This window comes from Tachyglossus aculeatus, chromosome 3 (assembly GCF_015852505.1).
Source record: "Tachyglossus aculeatus isolate mTacAcu1 chromosome 3, mTacAcu1.pri, whole genome shotgun sequence".
Lineage (NCBI taxonomy): Eukaryota > Metazoa > Chordata > Mammalia > Monotremata > Tachyglossidae > Tachyglossus > Tachyglossus aculeatus.
In genome coordinates, this window is record NC_052068.1 from 77,421,824 (window position 1) to 77,447,495 (window position 25,672).

General features: G+C 43.5%; 1 protein-coding gene across 2 annotated transcripts in view; it reads left to right on the forward strand.

Annotated features, from left to right (window-relative positions):
- PDZD2 (PDZ domain containing 2) overlaps positions 1-24,962 on the forward strand; it is a 320,362-nt gene extending 295,400 nt beyond the window's left edge. For both annotated transcript variants that reach the window (XM_038743608.1, XM_038743609.1), the window contains exons 22-25: positions 14,337-14,438; positions 15,951-16,221; positions 17,066-17,200; positions 24,069-24,962. In XM_038743608.1, the coding sequence (XP_038599536.1) occupies positions 14,337-14,438; positions 15,951-16,221; positions 17,066-17,200; positions 24,069-24,235 (675 nt within the window). In that variant the 3' untranslated portion in view covers positions 24,236-24,962. The remainder of the gene's footprint in view (positions 1-14,336; positions 14,439-15,950; positions 16,222-17,065; positions 17,201-24,068) is intronic.
- Positions 24,963-25,672: the final 710 nt, after the last annotated feature.

Sequence of the window (25,672 nt, forward strand, 5' to 3'; positions counted from 1 at the left end):
GGGGTTGGATGGAGGGTGAGTGGCATATGAGAAGGGAAGACAGGGATGGACTGATTGGAAGGAGGGGATTGAGGGGACATGGAGAGATCAGAGAAGTTAAAGCTTGCAGTTGAGTACTGCTTCGTTCAGCAATTCCCTGAGTAAATTTCTGAATTTTATGTAGGTCCTTGAGAGTGTTTAGGTGAGTGTTTAGTAGTAAACAGAGAGCTGGCTTGAAGTGAAGGCAGGCAGCCGTTGACATGTAAAAATCAGGGTTATTGTCACCAAGGTGTCAGACAGCCACACCTGTTCCGTGTTTTCCATTGGGGATTCAGGCCGGGCTGCAGGGAGAGGGAGGATGAAGGAAGGAAAGGCCGCTTCTCAGCCACAGCAGTTCGGGAGCGAAATCTTTGTGTCCTGGAGGGTGGGAGGTAGGCAGTGGTTCCGATGTTCATCAAAGGTTTAAATTCAAACAATCAACTTCAGCCCCTTCTGGGCTTTGCAAAGGTTGGACTATTTGGTCCAGGGCTGAATGTGCATCGCACCCTCCTTAAATTTAATAAACTTTCCTCTGCTCAGTTAAGTACCGTACATTTTTGAAAGATAAGTGGATTAAACCGTAATCACTGTGGAGACTTCTAATGTTTCTAATGAGTTGGTCTTGGTTTATTAGTTTTGATAGCTTCTGGCACAGATTAAGGTTGGAGGTTATCCACAGGAATGACTAGAAGTCCCCTTTTTTTTTTCCAGTTTAGCTCCTAAGGACCAACAATGGGTTTAGTTAACATCCTGTTACTCTGGGAGGATTTCTGCAAATAGTTATAGTAATCCTGGAATTGTTAAGTCCATTACTGATGTAGCCCAGTATTGATTCCGTAAAAATAGTGCCAAAGAGCACCAACTGTAGGACCAATTTCCCAGCGGAAGTAATGTAAAGCACATTAATGAGTTCCCAAGATCCAAAATTTGACCAAAACAACTTAAATATATTTCAAGTAATAAACACCTAATATAGTTTATGATTAAATAGAAATGCAACTATGTGTCAATAATCAAGTATTTTCCATTCAGTTTTTTTCTGTACATGTACTACTTAATTTTGAGAGTATTAACATTCCTGTTCAGCAAAAAAGTTCCTTGTCCCAGCAATCTGGAGATGTTATTATCAAGTAATACTAATAAAGGTACCTCTTAAGGGTTTCCATAATTACAAATTAAACAGATTAGACATGGTCTGTGACCCACAGAGAGCTCATAACCTAAAGGGGGTAAAACAGACACATAGAACAGAGGAGTAGAAAATGAAACAAACAAATACAAAATCAACAATCTAAGCTAACAATGTAAAAAAAAAAGCAAAAAACCAACAACAAGGTAGTTGGACACAGTTCTTGGGGGGAAGAGTACTCAAAATCCTCACTGCCCCTGGCACAGTCTGTACTAAATACAGTAGAGCTGCCATTATTTAATACTAAATTGAAATGCACTTTATCACTCTAATCAAATCAGTCAAACATATTTCAAAGGCGGAGAAGGAAAGTGTTTATGCCAAAATTAATTTTGAAGTAAGAGAGTCAGTTATTGGAGAAATAGTTAACAAATTTGCCAAGGAACTAATCCTCTTTAAATATGGTTTGACCATCTGCTGATAGGACAAGTCAGTGCCTGGGTGCAATCATATTACATTTCTATCATTATTTCCTGGACCGTGTCCAATTTATTCCCCATCTCTCTGTTAAAGAAGAATTGAAAGGAAGTGTGAAAGCACCCTGTAACTAGAGTGCATGGTGGGTAGGTTGGATAGTTTCCTTCCTCTACCCTTACCCATCCACTGTCTCCTCTTCTTTCCCCAACTCCACATCCCTGAGGGTGTCCAACATGGAGGACTCTTTGGCATCTGTAGTTATTTGTCATTAGCAGCATGGTCTAAGGATGGAACATAGACGTGGAGGTCAGAAAGACCTGTGTTCTAATCCTGACAGTCCCACCTATCTGCTGTATGACCTTGGGCAATTCACTTCAATTCTCTGTGCCTCAGTTACTCCTTCTGTAAAATAGGGATTAAGACTGTGAGAGCCATGTGGGACAGGGACTGTGTCCAACCAGATTACCTTGTATCTACCTAGCGCTTAGTACAGTGACATAGTAAGCACTTAACAAATGCCATGCAAAAAACTGTCTTTCAAAAAATATGTTCTAGGGATCCTCTTTGAAAACCAAAGTATAAAGGTTATTTCCATCCCGCCACCCGTTGTATGTTGGTTGGTTATTATGAGGGTTAGTCGTGTTGCCGTTTTGTACTTCCCAATCGCTTAGTACAGTGCTCTGCACACAGTAAGCGCTCAATAAATGCGATTGAATGCCTGATGAGGCAAGATTCCACCCTCTTTTCCATAGTCTTTGGCGTCGTCCTGCCTCGCAGAGAATTGAAGGCATATAGGAGTTGTATGGTTGCCAGGACTTTAATTTGTATGTTGTACCAACACTGGGATTGCGCAGTATCAGACTTTTACAGCAGCTCGCTTCTACCTCAGCATGAATGTTCACACACCATGATAAACGTCATGTGCTTCCATTCCGATAGTGCTCTGTTAAAATAAACAAAGTTCTCCTAGTGGGGATGTAGTTTTAGTGTTCATCAGCGGGTGGCTCTCGAGTCAAATGAACAAATCCTGCCTGACTAACTTGCTGCACAAAAATTGGATGGGTGGACCCAGCCATATCATGAAATTTATGCGTGTGAAAACTTCAGGTGGTAAATTTGTATGCCACTTTGATCCACTGAGACTTGGGATTTTTGTCTTTCTCGTGATTTTTTTGAAATTCAGAAGATTGTATAAAACGGGGTTGAATACAGATCATAGTCTGTGTGGATTACCTTTCTCACTCTACTCTCTTAAAAATAATTATTTGTTAAGCACTTACTAGGTGCCAGACATTGTACTAAGCCCTCTTTTTTATGGTATTAGTTAAGCGCTTACTGTGTGCCAGGCACTGTACTAAGCTCTTTTTTATGGTATTTGTTAACCACTTACTATGTGCCAAGAACTGTTCTAAGCGCTGGAGCAGATACAAGCTAATCAGCTTGGAGACAGTCCATATTGCACATGAAGCTCACAGTCTAAATCCTCATTTTACAGATGAGGTAACTGAGGTGCAGAAAATCTAAGTGATTTGCCCAACATGGTTATTATGCTTTATGATGATGGCATTTGTTAAGCGCTTACTATGTGCAAAGCACTGTGCTAAGCGCTGGGGGATACAAGGTGATCAGGTTGTCCCATGGGGGGCCCACAGTCTTCATCCCCATTTTAAGATGAGGGAACTGAGGCACAGAGAAGTTAAGTGACTTGCCCAAAGTCACACAGCTGACAATTGGCGGAGCTGATATTTGAACCCATGACTTCTGACTCCAAAGCTCGGGCTCTTTCCACTGTGCCACGCTGCTTCTGTTTTCAACTGTTATTGAAAGAATCTGCAAATTATTAGAAATGAGATGATCTGTAAACTTTTGATGGCATATTCATTCATTCATTCAATCGTATTTTTTGAGCACTTACTGTGTGCAGAGCACCGTACTAAGCGCTTGGGAAGTACAAGTTCGCAACATATACAGACGGTCCCTACGCAACAACGGGCTCACAGTCTAGAAGGGGGAGACAGACAACAAAACAAAACATATTAATGAAATAAAATAAATAGAATAGTAAATATGTACAAGTAAAATAAATAGAGTAATAAATCTGTACAAACATATATGCAGGTGCTGTGGGGAGGGGAAGGCGGTAGGGCGGGGGGGATGGGGAAGGGGAGAGGAAAAAGGGGGCTCAGTCTGGGAAGGCCTCCTGGAGGAGGTGAACTCTCAATAGGGATTTGAAGGGAGGAAGAGAGTGAGCTTGGCGGATATGCGGAGGGAGGGCATTCCAGGCCAGGGGGAGGACGTGGGCTGGGGGTCGACGGCGGGCCAGGCGACAATGAGGCACAGTGAGGAGGTTAGCGGCAGAGGAGCGAAGGGTGCGGGCTGGGCTGTGGAAGGAAAGAAGGGAGGTGAGGTAGGAGGAGGTGAGGTGATGGACAGCCTTGAAGCCAAGTGAGGAGTTTTTGCCTGATGTGTAGGTTGATTGGTAGCCACTGGAGATTTTTGAGGAGGGGAGTAACATGCCCAGAGTGCTTCTGCACAACGATGATCTGGGCAGCAGCATGAAGTATAGATTGAAGTGGGGAGAGACAGGAGGATGGGAGATCAGAGAGGAGGCTGATGCAGTAATCCAGTCGGGATAGGATGAGAGATTGAACCAGCAGGGTAGTGGTTTGGATGGAGAGGAAAGGGCGGATCTTGGCGATGTTGCGGAGGTGTGAGCAGCAGTTTTTGGTGACGGATTGGATGTGAGGGGTGAACGAGAGAGCAGAGACGAGGATGACACCAAGGTTGCGGGCTTGTTAGACGGGAAGGATGGTAGTGCCGTCAACAGTGATGGGAAACTCAGGGAGGGGGCAGGGTTTGGGAGGGAAGATAAGGAGTTCAGTCTTGGACATATTGAGTTTTAGATGGCGGGCAGACATCCAGATGGAGATGTCTTGAAGGCAGGAGGAGACCCGAGCCTGAAGGGAAGGAGAGAGAGCAGGGGCAGAGATGTAGATTTGAGTGTCATCAGCGTAGAGATGATAGTTGAAGCCGTGGGAGTGAATGAGTTCACCAAGGGACTGAGTGTAGATAGAGAACAGAAGGGGACCAAGAACTGACCCTTGAGGAACCCCTCAACATGATTAATATGAAGCAATTTTATTTATGTTCATTAAGTTTTTTCTTGCTGGTGTCAAGAACTACTTTATTAAGTTTCAGTTATTCTGGTCAATTTTGAAATTCACATTTAAGAGGAAGGTATAATGCTGTGGCAGCACCGAATTCAGGCAATTTGTAGAAAAATGATCAAGACACATGTTCAACACATGTTTTTCTCTTTTGAACAGTGTCGCACAAAAAGATTTGAGATCATTCAGAATGCTGTGGACAGCTGATAGGCATAACTTCCATTGTGCCATGAATGGAAAAAATCATGTAAAATGAGCTAAATCTTAAATTGGCTCTTTGATTAGCGTTTTTAAAGTATCCCTATTGTGAAACTATGAATAAGCGGCTTGGATTTTCACTCAGGATGTATAGACTTCATAGTCACCCTGTGCCTATGGATAGGCTCTCACACTTCCTTATTTCTCCAGTTGAAATGATGAAAAAACCACCGTATTTCCTCTTTTCTCCCACTCCAAGTCTTGCTGGCCTTGATTTATGGAGTTCAAAGAGTAGTAACATATAGGAAAACCTCTCTATCATAGAACTTTGAGTACCTACTGTGTCTCCCAAGTACTCCCTGCAGTAGTTTTCACAACATTCCCCCTCCTCCATTCCCATTTCCTCCTGCTCTGTCCCTTCCCTTCACAAACAAAGCTCTGATGAAGATGGGATTTTTGCCCTTGGTGCCCTTTCTACCCTTTGTGTCTCGCCAAGAAGCAGTGTGGCCTTGTAGATAAAGCATGGGCTTGGAAGTCAGAGGGTCAGCATTCCAACCCTGACTCTGCCACTTGCCTGCTGTGTGACCTTGGTCAAGTTGCTTAACTTCTCTGTGCCTCAGTTTCCTCAACTGCAAAAAGGGGGGATTCAGTAGCTGTTCTCCTCTTACACTGTGAGCCCCATGTTGGGATAGGGACTATATCTGGCTTGATCAATTTGTGTTTACCTCAGCCCATAAGTGCTTGACACAGTAAGTATTTAGTAAATACCATTAAAAAAAACCCCATAGATTTGATGAAATTACAGCTGCTCTTCTATGCTTTTAGAGGTAGCCCGTACAAAATGGTATTTGTTCTGCCTTGGCTCTGAATTGAAAGGAGAAGCAGCATGGTCTAGTGGAAAGAGCAGGGGCCTAGGAGGCAGAGGACCTGGGTTCTAATCCAGACTCTGCCAAATGCTTGCTGTATGACCTTGGGCAAGTCACTTAACTTCTCCGTAAATCAGTTTTCCTGTTTTCCCTCCTATTCCTGTGAGCCCCATTCATTCATTCATTCATTCAATTGTATTTATTGAGCACTTACTGTGTGCAGAGCACTGTACTAAGCGCTTGGGAAGTACAAGTTGGCAATATATAGAGACGGTCCCTACCCAACAGCGGGCAGCTGTATTTCTCGAGTGCTTACTGTGTACAGAGCACTGTTCTAAGCGCTTGGAGGGGTAAAATACAATAATAATAATAATAATAATGATAGCATTTATTAAGCGCTTACTGTGTGCAAAGCACTGTTCTAAGCGCTGGGGAGGTTACAAGGTGATCAGGTGGTCCCACGGGGGGCTCACAGTCTTCATCCGCATTTTACAGATGAAGGAACTGAGGCCCAGAGAAGTGAAGTGACTTGCCCAAAGTCACACAGCTGGCAATTGGCAGAGCCGGGATTTGAACCCCTGACCTCGGACTCCAAAGCCCAGGGTCTTTCCACTGAGCCACACTGCTTCTCTACAACACTACGCTTCTCTACACTACAACACTAAGCAGACCCATTCCCTGCCCACAATTAATTTTTAGTCTAGAGGGACAGGGGCCGTGGGACAGGGGCTGTGTCCAACCTAATTCACTTGTATCTACCCCAGCACTTAGAACAGTGTTTGACACATAGTAAGTGCTAAACAGATACCATTAAAAAAAAGAAGATTCGTGGATCCACAACCCCAACTGGGGTGCCAGCTTTCCAGTTTGAGGGCAGGGACAAATTTGCAAATTGTACAGTTGAGGAGGTCATCTTTGTAAACAGTGCTATCAATAGTAATACCTTGAGGATTATGGTAACTGTTTTTTGGTTATATCCTTTGTTTCACTAAAAGATGGGTGCGGAGAGAGAAGAACCAGCCCCAAATTTTGAGGATTCAGTCAATCCCACCATTGCTAGCCAAACACCATAGGGAAAAGAAATTGGCATCTGCAGAAGCACTACAGAAAAGGCACATAGCAATCTATGCAAGAAGCACTTTTATTTAAAAAAACAGCAGAAGCAACTGGATTTCACTAATCTCTCCATCCCGTGGTTTCTCCAATCCTTCCTGGTAAAGATGGCCCTGCTAGGGAAAGGAAACTCTGGCCAATAGTGTACTTTGTATTCTATAAAAATGCATGGTGACAACTCTAGCTAATATACCCAGACATGAACAACTTGGAGTTTTAAAGCAAAGGTGTTTGGATGTGTCATGCAGTTTCTAAAAGTCTTACATGCCACTCCTGTAACCTGGTGGTTGAGTTCCTTAGCAATCTCGTGTTAGGCAAAACGTTTTTGTAGTCATTATTGAAACCCTTTTGCTTTGAGTCAAAAATGTCACTGGAGCTAAGGTATGAAGCACTTTCTAAGATTTAATAAGTTTTTGAAATGGACCAAAATGGGAAGCAATGAAATGAATTTTATGGGATGAGAATGACTTCCCTACTCTTCATCCTCATCAGACTTTTCCAAATGCGTTGATATCCCATCAGCCAGTGCTAACACATGTATTTAGCTGCAGGGGTGTAGATAGCTGAGAAGCAGTGTGGCCTACTGGATAGAGCACAGGCCTGAGATTCAGAAGGACCTGGGTTCCAGTCCCAGCTCCATCACTTGTCTGCTGTGTGACCTTGGGCAAGCCACTTAGCTTCTCTATGCCCCAGTTACCTCATCTGTAAAGTGGGGATTAAGACTGTAAACTCCATGTGGGACATAGACTGTGTCCAATATGATTAGCCCGTATTTACCCCAATTCTTAGTACAGTACCTGGCATAGAGTGAGCACTTAACAAATACCATGGAAAAAATGGGGGCAGGGTGGAAGAAAAATTTTCTTACTAGAACATCCAGGCATTTTAAACCACTGTCATTGATTTCTCACCTGTGTATTCTCTCCCAGCACTTAGTATAGAACTCCGCACACAGAACACATTTAGCAACTACTATACCTACCACCAGCAGGGTGGGGCAGAGGTTGAAGTGTTTTAAGCTGTCTCTGAGTTGCCCAAGTGGGCGCCGAATAGGTGAGGATGAAGGGAGAGCTGTTCCGGCCTGACCCTTAGCTTGGTGAGGATGACGAGAAACCCACAGCTGAAGAGCTGGAGCCGTGGGAGAGCGGGCTAGCTTTCTCCTGCCCCATCCCAGACTGATCTCTGCTCACTGCTTACCCTGCTGGAGCCATGCTGGGCTTGCCACCTGAGGAAAAAAGAAAAGCCTCTGCTTTGAAATCACTGACACCGGAATGGCCACTCCGGCACTTATTGTTTTACTGGTGTGGTGTTCTGGAATGTTCCAGTGTACTTTCACTCCCTTCTGTCTAATCCATTTACAGCCAGAGGGACTACAGCGTAATGCAGTGCCGTGGCCCGATAACCCCACTGCCTCTATAGTCTTGGCTGTCCTCATTTACCCTTTGTTTGCAGGATTTCTACCAATAAGTTCAACTTGCAAAATGTCCCCTGTGGTTCTTCAGGGTCTAAGACAGGGGGTTGGTTTGCCCAGAGGCATTTGGTTGACGTACAAATTTGTCTGGAAATTCTGTCAGATCTACCAGTTTCAAGGTGAAGGGGTTGAACATGCTGAACATCCAACATGATGTTCAACATCCAACACGGTCTTCTAGACTGTGAGCCCACTGTTGGGTAGGGACTGTCTCTTTATGTTGCCAACTTGTACTTCCCAAGCGCTTTGTACAGTGCTCTGTACACAGTAAGCGCTCAATAAATACGATTGATCGATTGATTGATTGATGATGCCACCCCCCACCAGTTATATGACGAAGTCTGACAGTGGTCTAGTGCCAACCCCTACACAGGCTCATTGCAGACATTGGGGTGGGTGCCAAGTTGAGAGCTGACCTTCAGCAGGATCAGTTATTTTTATAATAATGATGGCATTTATTAAGTGCCTACTATGTGCAAAGCACTGTTCTAAGCGCTGGGGAGGTTACAAGGTGATCAGGCTGCTCCACGTGGGGCTCACAGTCTTGATCCCCATTTTACAGATGAGGTAACTGAGGCACAAAGAAGTTAAGTGACTTGCCCAAAGTCACACAGCTGACAATTGGTGTAGCAGGGATTTGAACCCATGACCTCTGACTCCAAAGTCTGTGCTCTTTTATCTTTTCTTTAGTTTTATTTTTCATCTTTTTTAAAATAAGAAAACGTGAAGGAGCAGGTGAACCTGGTTTTCCTGCTTTCCCTGCTCCAGATGCTGCTCTGGGACCTGGGAAAATGATCCAGGACAGCAGAGGAAAACATGTTTTCCTGTTCCCCCACTTGTACCACCGCCCCAGAGCCAGAGAAAATGAACCACGAGAGCAGAGGAAAACGTGCGCAGTTGACCTGGGTTTCTTCCTCCCAAGGTTCACGGAAAGTCCCGCCTCCCTCATCTTTGGTACTGCTTCCTGCCTGGAAAGTCGGATGATTTAGAAATTCAACCTATAAGACAGATTCAGCAGTAACCATTAAAAAATGCCCAGTCATCATATCATCTTGAAGAAATTTCCCCTGAATAACGTTTCATAGGAGGAAAATGTGCCAAAATTAACAGGGGAAGCAGTGTGGCCTAATGGAAAGAGCATGGGTCTGGGAGCAGGGAACCTGGATTCTAATCCTGGCTCCACCACCTGCCTGTTGAGTGACCTTGGGCAAGTCCTTTAACTCCTCTGTGTGTCAGTTTCCACAGCTGTAAATTGGGGGTTCAATACTTGTTATCCCTCCTACTTAGACTATGAACCCTGGGTGGAACAAGGACTGTATCTGACCTAATAGATCTGCATCTATTCCGGCACCTAGAACAATGCTTGACACATAATAAGTGCTTAACAAATACCATAAAAAAAACCACAACAGAACACCATCAAGGAACTGTTCTTCTGTCAAAAACTTTCATCTCTGAAGTCAGAGGGCTAGCAGGCACCACCCCATTTCTAACTCTGACCCCTCTTCACTGCAGTGCAGTGTGGGTTGGACTCTGAAAGAAACTTTAATATCTGGGTAATCCTAATGAAAAGGCAATTGGAATGATCACAGTGAGTGTTGTTTAGATCAGATTAGCTTAATGCTTTAGTTTGGGAAAACCTAGGCCTCCTCAGTTCTAGAGCAATACATGCCATTTCCATTTCCTTTTTGTGAGCATTAAGCATTTGTGCAAGTCCATTAGTAATTATCATCATCATTACTGGTATTTATTGAGCACTTACTGTTTACAAAGCACTGTTCTAAACACTTGCGAGACTACAATATAACAGAATTGGTATCATTGTCAATGCTATTTATTGAGCACTTTCTGTGTGCAGAGTGCTGTACTAAACATTTGAGAGAGTACAGTAGAACAGAGTTGGTATCATCATCATCGGTAGTATTTACTGAGCACTTACTGTGGGTATAGCACTATATAAACACCTAGGAGAGTACAACACCACAGAGATCTTAGATATGTTCAGTCTCTCAACAAGTATTCTTTAATAGGTATGTGCTTTGATTTCAGATATTTCACAGATTTGAAATCTTTCTACTGCTTCCTCCAGTTACAAAACACTTGTTATAGGAACATAGCTAGGACTTTTTGGAATAGCTTCAAAATTTCTTCCTCCAAAGCGTATTTTATTCAATCATGCACATGTGTTACAATTAATGTACAAAATACTTTAGTTTTAAATCTGAAGTTTTAGTCTGCCATTTAGTTTGAAGCAGTTTCACGATTGATTTCATAACACAAAATGTGAACTTTTTTTTTTTTTTTACAAAAATGCAAAGACCTTTGTGGTCTCACTATCCTAAGGAACCAGGAGTTCCATGAATCAACATGTAGTGTATCTCTCGTGTTCCTTCATTCCGTTGCACTCATCTGCCCTTCTGTTCTTTTATCCCTCTCCTCCTATTTCTTGGTGCCCCCTCCTCATCTCTCTAAGTCCTCTGCCCGTTGCATCCTCTGATCCCCCTCCTAGCTTAGTCATAGTCCCGCTCATCTTCGAGGTTACCTCTGCTCCCTCAGCCTCCGAGTTCTCCTTGACCACAATCCTCCCAGCCTCCAGCTTCCTCCCTTGCATCCCAGCCAACTCAAGCCTCCGGCTTCATCTTTTCACTACTGCCTGGCTGTCCTTGCATCCAGCATGGCTTCCAGATCTCCTCAACTCCGTTTCTGGACATGCCCTGCCAGATCTGGAGCCAGACCAGGCCTTCGGCCAGATTTCCGCCAGCACCTGCTCCTGAGCAGTTGGAAACTGCAGAAATTTAGAGCGGGTACTGAAGAGCTGAAACATATTGAAGATGCCTAAAGACCTCCAATTACACTGTCAGATCTCTAAAGCCAGAAAAGGAGGCTTACTGGTGCTCTCTAGAAGAGTTGCTTTTAGCACTTGAATGCAATGTGTAAAACCCCTAATAAAATGGTTCTGCATCCCCAATACTTTCAGACAGGAAGAACATATTTCTAATAAACTTTCACAACCGAAAAAGTGGCTGGGGTGAAGGAGCTAAAGTAGAGCTGTCTGTCCTTTTGGCTGGGAGATAATGCTGATTGAGATTTTATCATTATGCGCCACTGATAAAACCACTGCTGACCTTCCCTTTTTGTGTACAAATAAAGGTTGTCTCCCTGTATTATCGGTATCAACAATACTTATAACTCCTGCTGTGTGCAGAGGAGCGTACCTGGTGCTGGGGGAACATTAAAGAAGTCTAAAATGGTCCTAGTCCCGGTTGTCAAGGAGTTTACAATCTAATTGCATCTGCTAGGAACGGGCTCTGTTTTTGTTTCTTTCTCTGTTTCCCCCCACCCCCTCATGCAGCTGTTCCAAGAGAGCTCTCCCATTTCTCATTATCGAATGCCAGGCTGACCTATCTTTTGCTATCACCCAGCTGTCCCTGCTTATACCCCATTGTTTTGCTTCCTTTAGCTGTAGTTGTCTTTTAAATGCCTTGTCCTCTCCTCTTTTATGGTTTCCCCATACTGCAGCCAAAGCACGCTAATAGGTTTTGCATATGCAAGCCTTTCTTTAGGAAGCAACTCACTGGAAGCTGTTACCTTGTACTAATACTAATCCTGATGGGATGTACTAAACGCTTACTATGGGTCAAGCACTGCAGTAAGCGTGGCCTAGATACAAGATAATCAGATCAGACATAGTTCCTGCCCCACGTGGAGCCCACAGTCTAAGAGGGAAGAGTAAAGAACAACTATTTTATCCCCATGTATAGATGAGGAAACTGAGACCAAGAGAAGTTGATACTTGCCCAGGGTTGAACAGCAGGCAAGTTGAAGACCCAGGGCTAGATCTCGTTCCAGGACTTTATTTTAGTGTCTTTCCCTCACCCCCCTAGATTGTAAACACCTTGAAGGTGGCCTAATGGATTAAGCATGGGCCGAAGAGTCAGGAGGACCTGGATTCTAAATCCATCTTGCCACTTGTCTACTCTGTGACCTTGGGCAAGTTACTTAACTTCTCTGGACCTCAGTTATCTATAAAAATGTGAATTAAAACTGTGAGGCCCCTGTGGAACAGAGACTGTGTCCAACCTGATTATCTTGTCTCTATCCCAGTGCTTACTACAGTGCCTGGCACATAGTAAGTGCTTAATAAATACCACAGTTATTATTATTGCCCTCTCTCAAGCTAATAGTACAGTGGTTGACACCCAGTAAGTGCTCAATAAATATCTTTGATTAATTGATTGAAACCTCTAGACTGTAAGCTCCTTGTGGACAGGGAAGGTATCTGCCAACTGTTATATCATACTCTTCCAAGCACTTAATACAGTGCTCTGCACACAGTAAGCAATCAGTAAATACAATTGCTTGATTGAATCTTGCTCCTCTGACTCCCAAGCCTATGTTCTTTCTACTTTCAACCATGTATTGGCCAACCAAATGTGCTACTATTTGTTTAACTACTAGTCAGTTACTTAACTACTAGTAAGTGCCACCTATTACTTGTTCCAGATGGGAGAAAGACTTTGAAGCTGAATAAATAGAAGAAATGCTCTTTGGGATTAATCTGAAGAACAATGTCTAGTAGTGCAGCACATCTGTGGAAGTTTGGGAAATACTGTGTTCTGCAAACAGTAGATAGGACAAACTAGCATGCAAAAATCAAAAAGGAGGAGGTAGTTTGGGCCAGGAGGAATATTCTTTTTGATCTGAAGCTTCAGGCAGACTATAAAGTAAAAAAGGAGAGACAGATGGTGGCAACTTTGTTTATAGAGATTCTAGCCTCAACTCTCTTTATATGCATGTAGTGGGGAAAAGCTGGTCAGGGCCTCATTTGGTCACTGATCACTTTCTTCAGCCTCACTGCAGTAGGCTCACTGTCGGTATCATAACTTCAAACCAAAAAAACAGTAGTATACTAATATGTGGATCTGTTGCCTTTTTATCTCTGTCAGCCAGATGTTAATAAGAATTTAAGCAATCACATTATTGGGTCAGACCAGTGATCCCTCCAGCATCCTAGTCTGTCATAATGTGGGTTTTCACAACATGCTTTGGCCAGGCACGGATGTAGAATTGGGAAAGTTCTGCAGACATCATGGGTCGGTCTGGATACAGCCCAGTACAGTACTGGAAAATAATGTGTGCATACGCACAGTATCAAGAATCAGCGTAGCCTAGTGGAAAATACATGGGCTTGGGAGTCAGAGGTCATGGGTTCTAATCCCTGCTCCACCACTTATCAGCTGTGTGACTTTGGACAAGTCACAACTTCTCTGTGCCTCAGTTATCTCATCTGTAAAATGGGGATTAAGACTTGGAGCCCCATGTGGGACACCTGACTACCATGTATCTACCCCAGCACCTAGAACAGTGCTTGGCACATAGTAAGCACTTAAATACCCTCATCATCAAAAACAGCTAATTTTCCTTAATCCCAGGATCCTTAAGAACACAACCCTCTTGTTAAAGGAGAATGGATTATTATATCCTGTCTCTAACAGTGCTCATTTGGGGCAGGGAATGTGCCTTACCAACTTCGTTGCATTGTATCGTCCCAAGCGCTTAGTACAGTGTTATGTTCATAGTAAGCACTCAGTAAATACCATTGATGAAGATGATGATTGGAGGATTAACTGGCATCCATCATGCTAATGATGGAGCTAGGAACGGCTTGCCCTTAAGTATCTGATAGGAGTGCTGAGAGCCTGAGATAATGTTTATGTACTCCAGAGACAACAGTCGGACACTAAAGGTCATATGTAAAAATAAATTAGTGTGTCAATAATGACTCATAAGGAAGTTCAGATAAAGAACAGACAAACCCACTTAAGTTATATGAATGCTAATAGTTCTTTGGTTTAAAATGGAAATGTAATATCCATATCTTGCCTTTTTCTCTTTAGAATAAAGAAGATGTTTGCTTTATAATCTTGAAAAAGGAAGAAGGTGCGGGTCTGGGATTCAGTGTGGCCGGTGGGATAGATCTGGAACAGAAATCAGTTATTGTAAGTGAAATCCTCAAGTTATCCCATTAAAGCTGACTTCCAGCCTAAATACTAGGTCAAGGGTTCATTTGTCAAAATTCAAGTCAAGGCAGCTAACCTTCAGATACCTTCTGAGGCTTTACCAGTAACTACTAAAATTCAAATCAAGAGCATCCTCTAGTAAAGATTTTAAAGAGTAATTCCATGCAGTGTTTTCACTGGGAGGGATTAACAATCTTTGAAAAATCAGTAGTCACCAAAGTAGTGGTGATTGAGCTAATAATTTGGTTTTTAGTTGGCAAGGCCCACTGTTTATTAGGTTAAACCCCTTAATATAAATGGAATTAAACATTAATTGTTAAACACACTTCTCCTTGGAAACATGAACTGCATGATTGTGACTGCTCCTGGTTTCTAAGATGACCAGGCATAATTTTACAGGAGAAAAGGGGCAAAATCCTAAATTAGTGCCACCCCCATCCCATTTTTAGCAGTAGCTTTTCCGGGAGCATTTTGGGCATACAAGGGAAAAATGCTATCTGATCAGCAGGAACTGGTTTAGGAGTGAGGGGTTAAGGAAAATCAGAGAAACCCAAAGAGGGGCTGCTAATTGCACCTTTGGGCTTTTCCTTTGTACTTACTAGCTGAGAAGTAATGGCAACAGCAGTACCTGCGATTATCTGGCTCTGGCTCCTGGCTCTGCGGGAGTTAAGATTTCCCTGACTGGAAGCCTGTCCCTCCAGCCCTTTGGCTGTCTGGCCCAGCCCATGGTCTACGAGGTTAAGCTCCCCAGTGACTGCCCCAGGGGAATTCCACGCAGTTTGAACTGGTGCTAATATCAGCAGAACAGGATGAGGAGCCAGTAAGGGGACGTTTTAATTGGTTTTAACTTTTAAAAATAAAATGAAACTTTTTTTTTAACTTGGGTCTCTGAATGCCACAGGCCCGCTTATAATTTGATTAGCTTCTTGCCTTATTCTTTATATTGGGACCCAAGCTATATTGTCTGAGTCTTACAAACCAGCCCTATTTTTTTAAATAGAAGAACAAAAAAAATACATTTGAAGATGGAATACATAAATATAGAAAACTAGGAGATAAACTTATATTTACCACTCCCCTCACCGCGTTACCCCCCTGCCATCAGCCCACTGATAATACATTGCTCCTTAGAGGAACAACAGAATGAATGGAGTTTTGCCTTGTGTCTTGGGATAAAGGGTTACCTGGGTGAAGACTACTGGAGAAAATAAACCAAATAGCAGTCTAAATTGTAAATTGTAGAGTTTGAGGTCATTTGGAAATTTTTTCTAGAAGAGAATATTTAGTGTTTGCTGAGAAAATAACCCCATGTAGACAGAAGCATATCTTGTGTATGCAAATCTGTTCTCCCTGAGCATGTAAATTCTGTAGGTTCAAACTGAAAGTCAATATGGCCCATCGTTGAGTTTCCTCTAAAATTAATTTCTGGTTAGAGGTCGGCATTACCATTCTCGGGTTTGTTTTCTCTTCCTTTTTCTACTGTCTGCACAGGTCCACAGGGTGTTTCCTCAAGGAGTTGCTTCTCATGAAGGAACCATCCATCGGGGCGATCTCATTCTGTCCATCAATGGCACCTCCTTGGCTGGGTCAGTCCACGGAAACGTCCTGAACGCCCTCCACCAGGCCAAGCCCCACAGAGATGCCATCGTTGTCATCAAGAAAGGGCAAAATGGTAACAAGGTGTCTGCCGTTCAGAACTCAGAGCCTGGAGGTGGAAGGAGCTCTGTGCCCAGAAAGCTGGTTACCCTGGAGCTGGGCACAGGTAAGAGGCTGACCCAGCAACTGGGGAATTCATTGGCAAGAGTTATAGGATCAATCAATCAATCAATCAGTCGTATTTATTGAGTGCTCACTGTGTGCAGAGCACTGTACTAAGCGCTTGGGAAGTACAAGTTGGCAACACATAGAGACGGTCCCTACCCAACAGTGGGCTCACAGTCTAGAAGGGGATGTGGGTATAAGAAATGTCTGTGCTGGTAGCAAGAGTATCCCACCAAACATAATGTGTCTTGCTACCCCCTCTTCCTCCCCTCCCCACCCCATCTTACCCACAGCTTTGGGGAGTCAAAGGTAGTCCATCTAATTACAATAATTACTATTATTATTATATTTAAGTGCTTACTGTGTGTCAAGCACTGCTCTAAATGGTGAGTACATGCAGATTTATCAAGTTGGACACAGTCCCTGTCCCAGATGCAGCTCACAGTTTAAGTAGGAGGGAGTAAGATTTAATCCCCATTTCACAGATGAGAAACTGAGGCACAGAGAAGTTAGGAATTTGCCCAGGGTCACACAGCAGGAAATTGTTAGAGCTGGGAATAGAATGTAGGTCCTTTAACTCCCAGGCCCATGCTCCTGCCCTTAGGCCATGCTGCTTCTCTCACTAGCCCTCCTGTCTCCTCCTCCAAGTTTCAGGGGTCAGCCCTCCTTGTCCACCTCTCCCCCTGACCCTGTCTGTATCCACTATCCCTGTTTTTTCCTAGGCTTCATAATGGAGAGCAATACTCAATAATTACTTGCATTTTTAGTATCATACTCACAGCACTTCAGAGACAGATGTTTAGAGCTGTGTATGACTGGTGACTATTGGTTTCTTACATTTGCAGGCAGAAAGATAGAGCTGAATGACGCCACATGTGTTGAGTTGCTGAAAACCTCAGCTGGTTTGGGGTTCAGCCTTGATGGAGGAAAAGCCTCAGTGTCTGGAGATAGACCTCTGTTTATAAAGCGAATATTTAAAGGTACACTTCTTGTCAAACCGTCTGAACTCATGACCCATTTTCTCTTGATGTACACCTTGTGAGAAACTTGATGGTTTCTGTTTGAAAAGCAAATACATTTAGAAAGCTACAAGGGAACTCGAGACCCTTCTAATGCATATAAGGAGCCTTAATGCTCTTAATAACCAGACTCTTATTGACGTGAAAGGACCGAGCTCTTAGATTTCTGAGGTGATTCAATCTGGGAATTGCCCATTTTGAATTTCAAATTGCATTTGCTGTCTTATTATAAATAATGTTGCAGCAGATTAGCTAAAGAGAGTAGGGAGAGGGTGTGGGGGAGGGGCAGAGTAATCACTGTGGATGTCTGGAGCTTTGGCTTGCAATCTTGTCTAATCTTGTTCATGTCATTTAAACTGTCTGGCCTTTCAAACTGACCCATTCCCTAAAAGGTCATGTGGACCAGTCGAATGAAAAGCAATTGAAAAGTTTAGGTGTGATTAGAATACAGAAATATAATTTATAACTGGGGAATGCACTGGGTTAGCCCTTCCTTTTAGGTATATCCCAGAGGGACAATAATCTGTACTAAGCGCTGGGGTAGATATAAAATAATCAGGGTGGACGCACACATTGGTCTCACAGTCTAAGTAGGAAGGAGTAGGATTTAATCCCCATTTTACAGAAGGGGTAAGTGAAACACAGAGAAGTTAAGTGATTTGCCCAAAGTCACCCAGCAGGCAGTTGGCAGAGCCAGGTTAGGAACCTAGGTCCTCTGATTCCCAGGCCTGTGCTCTTTCCAGTAGTCCATGTTCCTTCCCAGTGCAGTGCACAGTCCCTTCCAAACACCCCCAAAAATTGTCAGTCTTTGAAAACTATCACACACTGAATAGGCTTCCTGGGTGCTTTGTGTCTGAGTCTTTGAAAAAAAATAAGGAAAATAAAACTTGGGCACCGAACTTACTACACCTGGTTTGGGAATCAGTCTAGTTGATCAAGAAAAAAATTGTTATTTTTACTTTTAGTTTTGAGATATTTAATGGGGGCAGTAGTTTGCCTATTTGGTGGGCAAGCAATAGAAACAAATATTATCCTGATATTTTGGTAGTAGCACCCACCTCCAGTACAGATGTGGAATGGTTTTACGCCCCTTAAAAGCTTTTCTTCATCTTCCCTTTGTAAAGGTAGTAGTATTAATAGTAGTTACTGAATGCCTACTTTTTTTTGGTATTTGTTAAGCACCTAATATGTGCCCAGGCACTGTACTAAGCACAGGGGGAGATATAAACTAATCAGGTTGTACCCACAGTCCATGTCCCATATAGGGTTCACAGTCTTAATCTCCATTTTACAGATGAGGTAACCTAGGCCCAGCGAAGTTAAGTGACTTGCCCAAAGTCACACAACAGTGGCAGAGCCGGTATTAGAAACCAGCTCCTTCTGACTCCGAGGCCCGTCCGTGCTTTATCCACTAGACCACTTTGTGTCTGCCTACTCTTTGCAGAGAACCTTATACTATAGTGCTTGGTTAAAGTACAGTAGAATTAGGAAACATGATTCCTGCTCTCAAGCCGCTAACAATCTAGGAAGGGTGATGGACACCTAAAATAGATTAAAATTAGAAGGTGATAATGGAGTATGATGGGGTGAGATGAGAACTCTAGTGCTTAGGTATCCTCCAAGTCCTCCTTCCCAAAATAGCATTTGGGGAAAAATTGGGGGAAATGAGAAGTTAATTGGGAAATAGTTTCTGGAAGAGATTTGATTTCAGAGGGAGTTGGTTTCTGTGGAGAGGGCAAAGTTGAGGGCATGGATTGGTGTATCAAGACGGGAGAGGGCTGGAGTAGGAAGCTCAAATGGGGTATGGTGGCCTGGGATAAGTGGCCTGGGGTAAGTATGATGGCAGGGTCAAGGGATCAGAGGGGAGGGAACTGTTTCACAAGGAGAGGAAGTGTAGAAGGAGTTTCTGGTTGGGGAGTGGGATGTCAGAGTTGATGAGAAGCAGCGTGGCTTAGTGGCAAGAGCCCGGGCTTGGGAGTAGTGGTCGTGGGTTCTAATCCCGGCTCTGCCACTTATCAGCTGTGTGACTTCGGGCAAGTCACTTCACTTCTCTGTGCCTCAGTTCCCTTGTCTGTAAAATGGGGATTAAGACTGTGAGCCCCATGTGGGGCAATCTGATAACCCTGTATCTAACCCAGCACTTAGAACAGTGTTCGGCACATAGTAAGCACATACCAAAAACAATTATTATTATTATTATTATGAGGTGGAAGACTGTGTAGTCACTAGTGGTGATGAGATCCACAGTGTTCTCTAGTTGGTGAGTGAGGTGGGATGGAGCAGGAGATCCATGGATTGAAGAGTGAGAGGAACTGGGTGGCTAGGCCTAGTGGGGGGAAGAGAGGCTCAACAAGAACCTCCATTTGGATGTTGAAATCTCTAAGGATCAATATAAGAAAGGAAAGGGGGAGAAGGGAGGTGTCCAAATCCCTCCAAAAATTGCAAGTGGGGCTAGGAGGATGGTAGATTGCAGCAGCGAGTAGTTTTAGTCATTGGTAGAGGCAGAAAATTTTAGCTTCAAGGGAAGAGTATATGAGAAATGGAGGTGGGGGATGATGCAAAGTGGCACTGTGGGTTGAGGAGCAGGCCAACTCCTCCCCCTTCCCCTGTAAGTATGTGGAAATGGGAGAAGATCAATCAATCATTCATATTTAATGAGTTCTTACTGTGTGCAGAGCACTGTTCAGAGTGCTTGGGAGAGTCCATTATAACAGAGTCAGTATACACGTTCCCTGCTCAGAATGAGCTTACATTCTAGAGGGGGAGACAAGGTGAGGCCATTGCTGGAGACAACAGCTGTGGAGACAGTGTAGTTTGATCAAAATAACTATTGTTATTCATTAGCCAGCAAGATGCAGAATTTCCACACTTCACAGACTATTACCCAACTCCCTTTCCTCACTCCTCCCAGGCCAACCTTCTAGTTTTTTCTTACTCTCCTCTCTTGTCCCCATCCTGGCCCCCAGCTCACACTGTTTCCCCAGCTTGGAACTCCCTCCTTTCCTAAATACAATAAGACCACAGCTCTCTTTACATTCAAATACATTACCTCATCTGTAGAATGGGGATTAAGATTTTGAGCCCCATGTGGGACAAGCTGATTACCTTGTATCTCCCCCAGCGCTTAGAACTGTGCTTGGCAAATAGTGAGTGCTTAACAAATGGCATCATTCATTCATTCATTCATTCAGTTGTATTTATTGAGTGCTTACTGTGTGCAGAGCACTGTACTAAGTGCTTGGGAAGTACAAGTTGGCAACAAATAGAGACAGTCCCTACCCAACAGCGGACTCACAATCTAGAAGGGGGAGACAGACAACAAAACAAAACATATTAACAAAATAAAATAAGTAGAATAGTAAATATGTACAAGTAAAATAAATAGAGTAATAAATCTGTACAAACATATATACAGGTGCTGTGGGGAGGGGAAGGAGGTAGGGTGGGGGGTGGGGAGGGGAATAGGAAAAAGGGGGCTCAGTCTGGGAAGGCCTCCTGGAGGAGGTGAGCTCTCAGCAGGACTTTGAAGGGAGGAAGAGAGCTAGTTTGGAGGATGTGCGGAGGGAGGGCATTCCAGGCCAGGGGGAGGACGTGGGCCGGGGGTCAACAGCGGGACAGGTGAGAATGAGGCACAGTGAGGAGGTGAGTGGCAGAGGAGAGGATGGTGCGGGTTGGGCTGTAGAGGAAAAGAAGGGAGGTGAGGTAGGAGGGGGCGAGGTGACGGACAGCCTTGAAGCCGAGAGTGAGGAGTTTTTGCCTGATGCATAGGTTGATTGGTATCCACTGGAGATTTTTGAGGAGGGTAGTAACATGCCCAGAGCATTTCTGCACAAAGATGATTCAGGCAGCAGCGTGAAGTATAGATTGAAGTGGGGAGAGACAGGAGGATGGGAGATCAGAAAGGAGGCTGATGCAGTAATCCAGTTGGGATAGGGTGAGAGATTGAACCAGCAGGGTAGCGGTTTGGATGGAGAGGAAAGGGCGGATCTTGGCGATGTTGCGGAAGTGAGACCAGCAGGTTTTGGTGACGGATTGGATGTGAGGGGTGAACAAGAGAGCAGAGTCAAGGATGACACCAAGGTTGCGGGCTTGTGAGACGGGAAGGATGGTAGTGCCATCAACAGTGATGGGAAAGTCAGGGAGAGGGCAGGGTTTGGGAGGGAAGATAAGGAGTTCATTTTGGACATATTGAGTTTTAGATGGTGGGCAGACATCCAGATGGAGATGTCTTGAAGGCAGGAGGAGACACGAGCCTGAAGGGAGGGAGAGAGAGCAGGGGCAGAGATGTAGATTTGGGTGTCATCAGCGTAGAGATGATAGTTGAAGCCACGGGAGTGAATGAGTTCACCAAGGGAGTGAGTGTAGATAGAGAACAGAAGGGGACCAAGAACTGACCCTTGAGGAACCCCTACAGTAAGGGGATGGGAGGGGGAGGAGGAGCCCGCAGAAGAGACTGAGAATGAATGGTCGGAGAGATAAGAGGAGAACCAGGAGAGGACGGAGTCTGTGAAGCCAAGGTTGGATAGCGTGTTGAGGAGCAGGGCGTGGTCTACAGTGTCGAAGGCAGCTGAGAGGTTGAGGAGGATTAGTATAGAATAGGAGCCGTTGGATTTGGCAAGCAGGAGGTCATTGGTGACCTTTGAGAGGGCAGTTTCGGTGGAATGTAGGGGATGGAAGCCAGATTGGAGGGGGTCGAGGAGAGAGTTGGCATTGAGGAATTCGAGGCAGCGGGTGTAGACGACTCGTTCAAGGAGTTTGGAAAGGAATGGTAGGAGGGAGATAGGGCGATAACTAGAAGGGGAGCTGGGGTCCAGAGAGGGTTTTTTTAGGATGGGGGAGACGTGGGCATGTTTGAAGACAGAAGGGAAGGAACCAGTGGAGAGTGAGCGGTTTAAGATGGAAGTTAAGGAGGGGAGGAGGGATGGGGCGAGAGATTTCATAAGATGAGAGGGAATGGGGTCAGAAGCACAGGTGGCCAGAGTAGCACATGAGAGGAGGGAGGAGATCTCATCTGAGGCTACTGCTGGGAAGGATGGGAGAGTAGTGGAGAGGGTTGAGAGCCGGGGGGTTGGAGAAAGGGGAGGAGTGACTTTGGGGAACTCAGACCTAATGGAGTTAATTTTATTAATGATTATTATTATTATTATATTATTGTCATTATCATTATCATTATTATTCAGAGCCCTCCCCAAAATCCCAGCTCTTCACACAAGGCTGCCCTGATTAATTTCCGAATACCTTAATGCCATATGAATACTAGTAGTAATAGTAACTATTATTTTAATCATTTTACAGATGAGGTAACTGAGGCACAGAAAAGTCAAATGTCTTTCCCTAGACCACACAGCAGACAGATGGCAAAGCCAGGATTAGAACCCATTACCTTCTGACTCCACTCCCAGGCCCATGCTCTTTCCATTATGCCATCCCTCAGCCAACTTAATACCCACCTTCAGTTCTCTTGCATATATGTCTATCGATCATTTATTTTACTACTGTTAATGTTTTTGTTTGTCTTCCCCTTTAGAGTGAATGCTCCTTGTGTAGTTACAAAGTATCAAGTACAGAGCACTGCTGCACCTCCAAGTGGAAGCACAATAAATATTACTTCTATTACTGTTATTACTACACGCACGAAAGACCCATAATCTTTTGTATTTAGATGTCTGGTTAGAAGTTCTGGATCAAAATTTCTGGCCTTTTGGGTATCGACACCTGTCTGCTTGTTTTGTTTTGTTGTCTGTCTCCTCCAAGATTTTGAGCCCCTTGTTAGGTAGGGACCGTCTCTATATGTTGCCGACTTGTACTTCCCAAGTGCTTAGTACAGTGCTCTGCACACAGTAAGCGCTCAATAAATACGATTTAAATGAATGAATGAATGAATAATAATAATGGTACTTTCTCAGGAGCTCATCATTTTGCCAAAGTTAGTTTCCTAGCCAAAAATCTGTCATGACCCCAGGGGGCTTATATATTTGAAGTATGAAGTTGTGTGGGCAGTCACTCCCTTTTTGTGTCCCTGGTTGTTTCAAAATTGAAAGAAGGAAAAAAAATAATAATCATGTCTGTGATAAATTCTAAATTTTTATCTGTTATAAAACAAATAATAACTATTATTATTATTATTTTCCACCCTTCTGAAAAAAATATGTTCTTTCTATTCAAAAGAGTTCAGTTCAGAAGGCTAAATTTCTTTGTGCCCTCAAGTCTACACACCCAGGTATATTTCTCATGAAAAGGGAATGGTGAAGTGCACTTCTTTGCATAGTAGCTTAAACAAGACTCATACACACTTGCTCTCATCATTCTTTCCTTTTCTACTAGAACAGTGCTTGGCACATAGTAAGCACTTAACAAATACCATCATTATTATTATTATTAAGAAGGGTGCAGATCAGTGAAGAGAACTATTCAGCAGCTAGATGCTCAGCCTCTAGACTAAGCTCGTTGTGGACAGGGAGTGTATCTGTTAATTGTTATATTGTACTCTCCCAAGCACTTAGTATTCATTCATTCAATTCATTCAGTCGTATTTATTGAGTGCTTATTGTGTGCAGAGCACTGTAGTAAGCCCTTGAGAAGTACAAATCGGCAACATATAGAGACGGTCCCTACCCAACAACGGGCTCACAGTCTAGACGGGGGAGACAGACAACAAAACAAGTAGACAGGTAGAGTGTTCTGCACACAGTAAGTGCTCAATAAATACAATTGAATGAATGTTATTAAGGAGATATACAGTTCTGATCTCTCCGAACCCAGGGACTGGATGCTGTTAGCTGTAGGCCTGTCTCCTTGCTCAGTAATGACCACTTACTTGTTCTCCTAGGTAGTGCTGCCGATCAAGCTGGAACAATAGAAGCTGGAGATGAAATTCTTGCCATCAGTGGGAAGCCTTTGGTTGGCCTCATGCACTATGATGCCTGGAATATCATTAAATCTATCCCAGAAGGACCTGTGCAGTTATTAATCAGAAAGCATAGGACTTCAGTATGAAATGAACATAATCGTTTTTTATGGGTTTTTTTTTTGTTTTTATGGCAGCACACTCCTTCAAACCCACTACTACTTACACTTCTCTCCATTTGACACCAAACCTTAAAGTGAAATACTGAAGCAGCACAGAAATATTGGAGGAGTACGGAAAATTCACACCCATTCTCTTGCAGATACTCTAGATTTTTGTTCACTTTTCAGCATATACAAAACCCCCAATTTGGAGGAGTTCAACGACAAGATCATGACACTCTGGAAGCTTTCCCTTTGGAGTGACTTGGCTGAAAAGATTAAGTGTGTGCATGCCTGCCTGCCTGTGGGGTGTTTTGTTTTGACATACTGGGGATGAAAAATGCTTGTTGCTGGTCTTCTGAAAAGGTGAGACTGTAACGTTCAGGTTCCAACATTGATCTTCTGAGGTAGGAGAAAGTTTAAAAAAGAAAATCTCACATTATTCATGTTAGAGCACCCTAAATTCACTGCCAGCATCCTGATTAAGTAGCGACAGCAATATGCTTTTGTGACTGGGAATGGTAAATTAACCCTGGAAGAAATAGAGCCGATATCCCCTCCCAAGGGAGGCTACCGTCAGGAAGGGGTGGCAAGAAAGGAGCAAACGAAAAAGCAACAGTCCAGTACGGGGCATTGTGTGTATTGCAGAGGGTAGTACAATACAGTATACATACACTGTGGACAACTAACACTTCAGTATTTTTAAAATAGTATACCGTTAGTTTGGGAAATAGCATTTTCCAACCCAGCATTGAGCTTTGATTCACTCTATCCTGAGCAGCCTGTAAATCTCCCTCTGTTGACTCCATGTGAACTAAGAAGGGAGTCAGACTTCCATTTGTATTTAAATGAATGAATTTGAAGTCCACCACTAAAGCAACAATAGTAAATCAAGTTACCCTGATTTTTAGGTACTCTTCAAACTGTATAGGCAGTTTTAAGTTTTAGTAATCAAATATTATCTTATTTTCCATAGATTTGTAAATAGAAGTATTTGGGGGCCGGATAGAGGTACTCTAAATCACGTTTTCCTGAGTTGTGGGGGGTTCTTTTTTCTGGTTGAATTTAAGGAAATCAGTATTCCAAAATACCTGATCTCCTTTCAGTCCTGGGGTAAGTTGCCACAATTCTACACTGTGTAGTGTTCAGATTTAGTCCATCATGTCATAGTACTTTCTCAGGAGCTCATCATTTTGCCAAAGTTAGTTTCCTTGCCAAAAATTTGTCATGACCCCAGAGGGCTTGTATATTTGAAGTATGAAGTTGTGCGGGCACTCTCTCCCGTTTTTTGTCCTCCTTGGTTGTTTCAAAATTGAAAGAAGGAAAAAAAATAACAAGTCTATGATAAATTCTAAATTTTTATCTGTTCAGTTAGAAAATAATAGTAATAATTATGGTATTTTAAGTACTTACTATTCATTCATT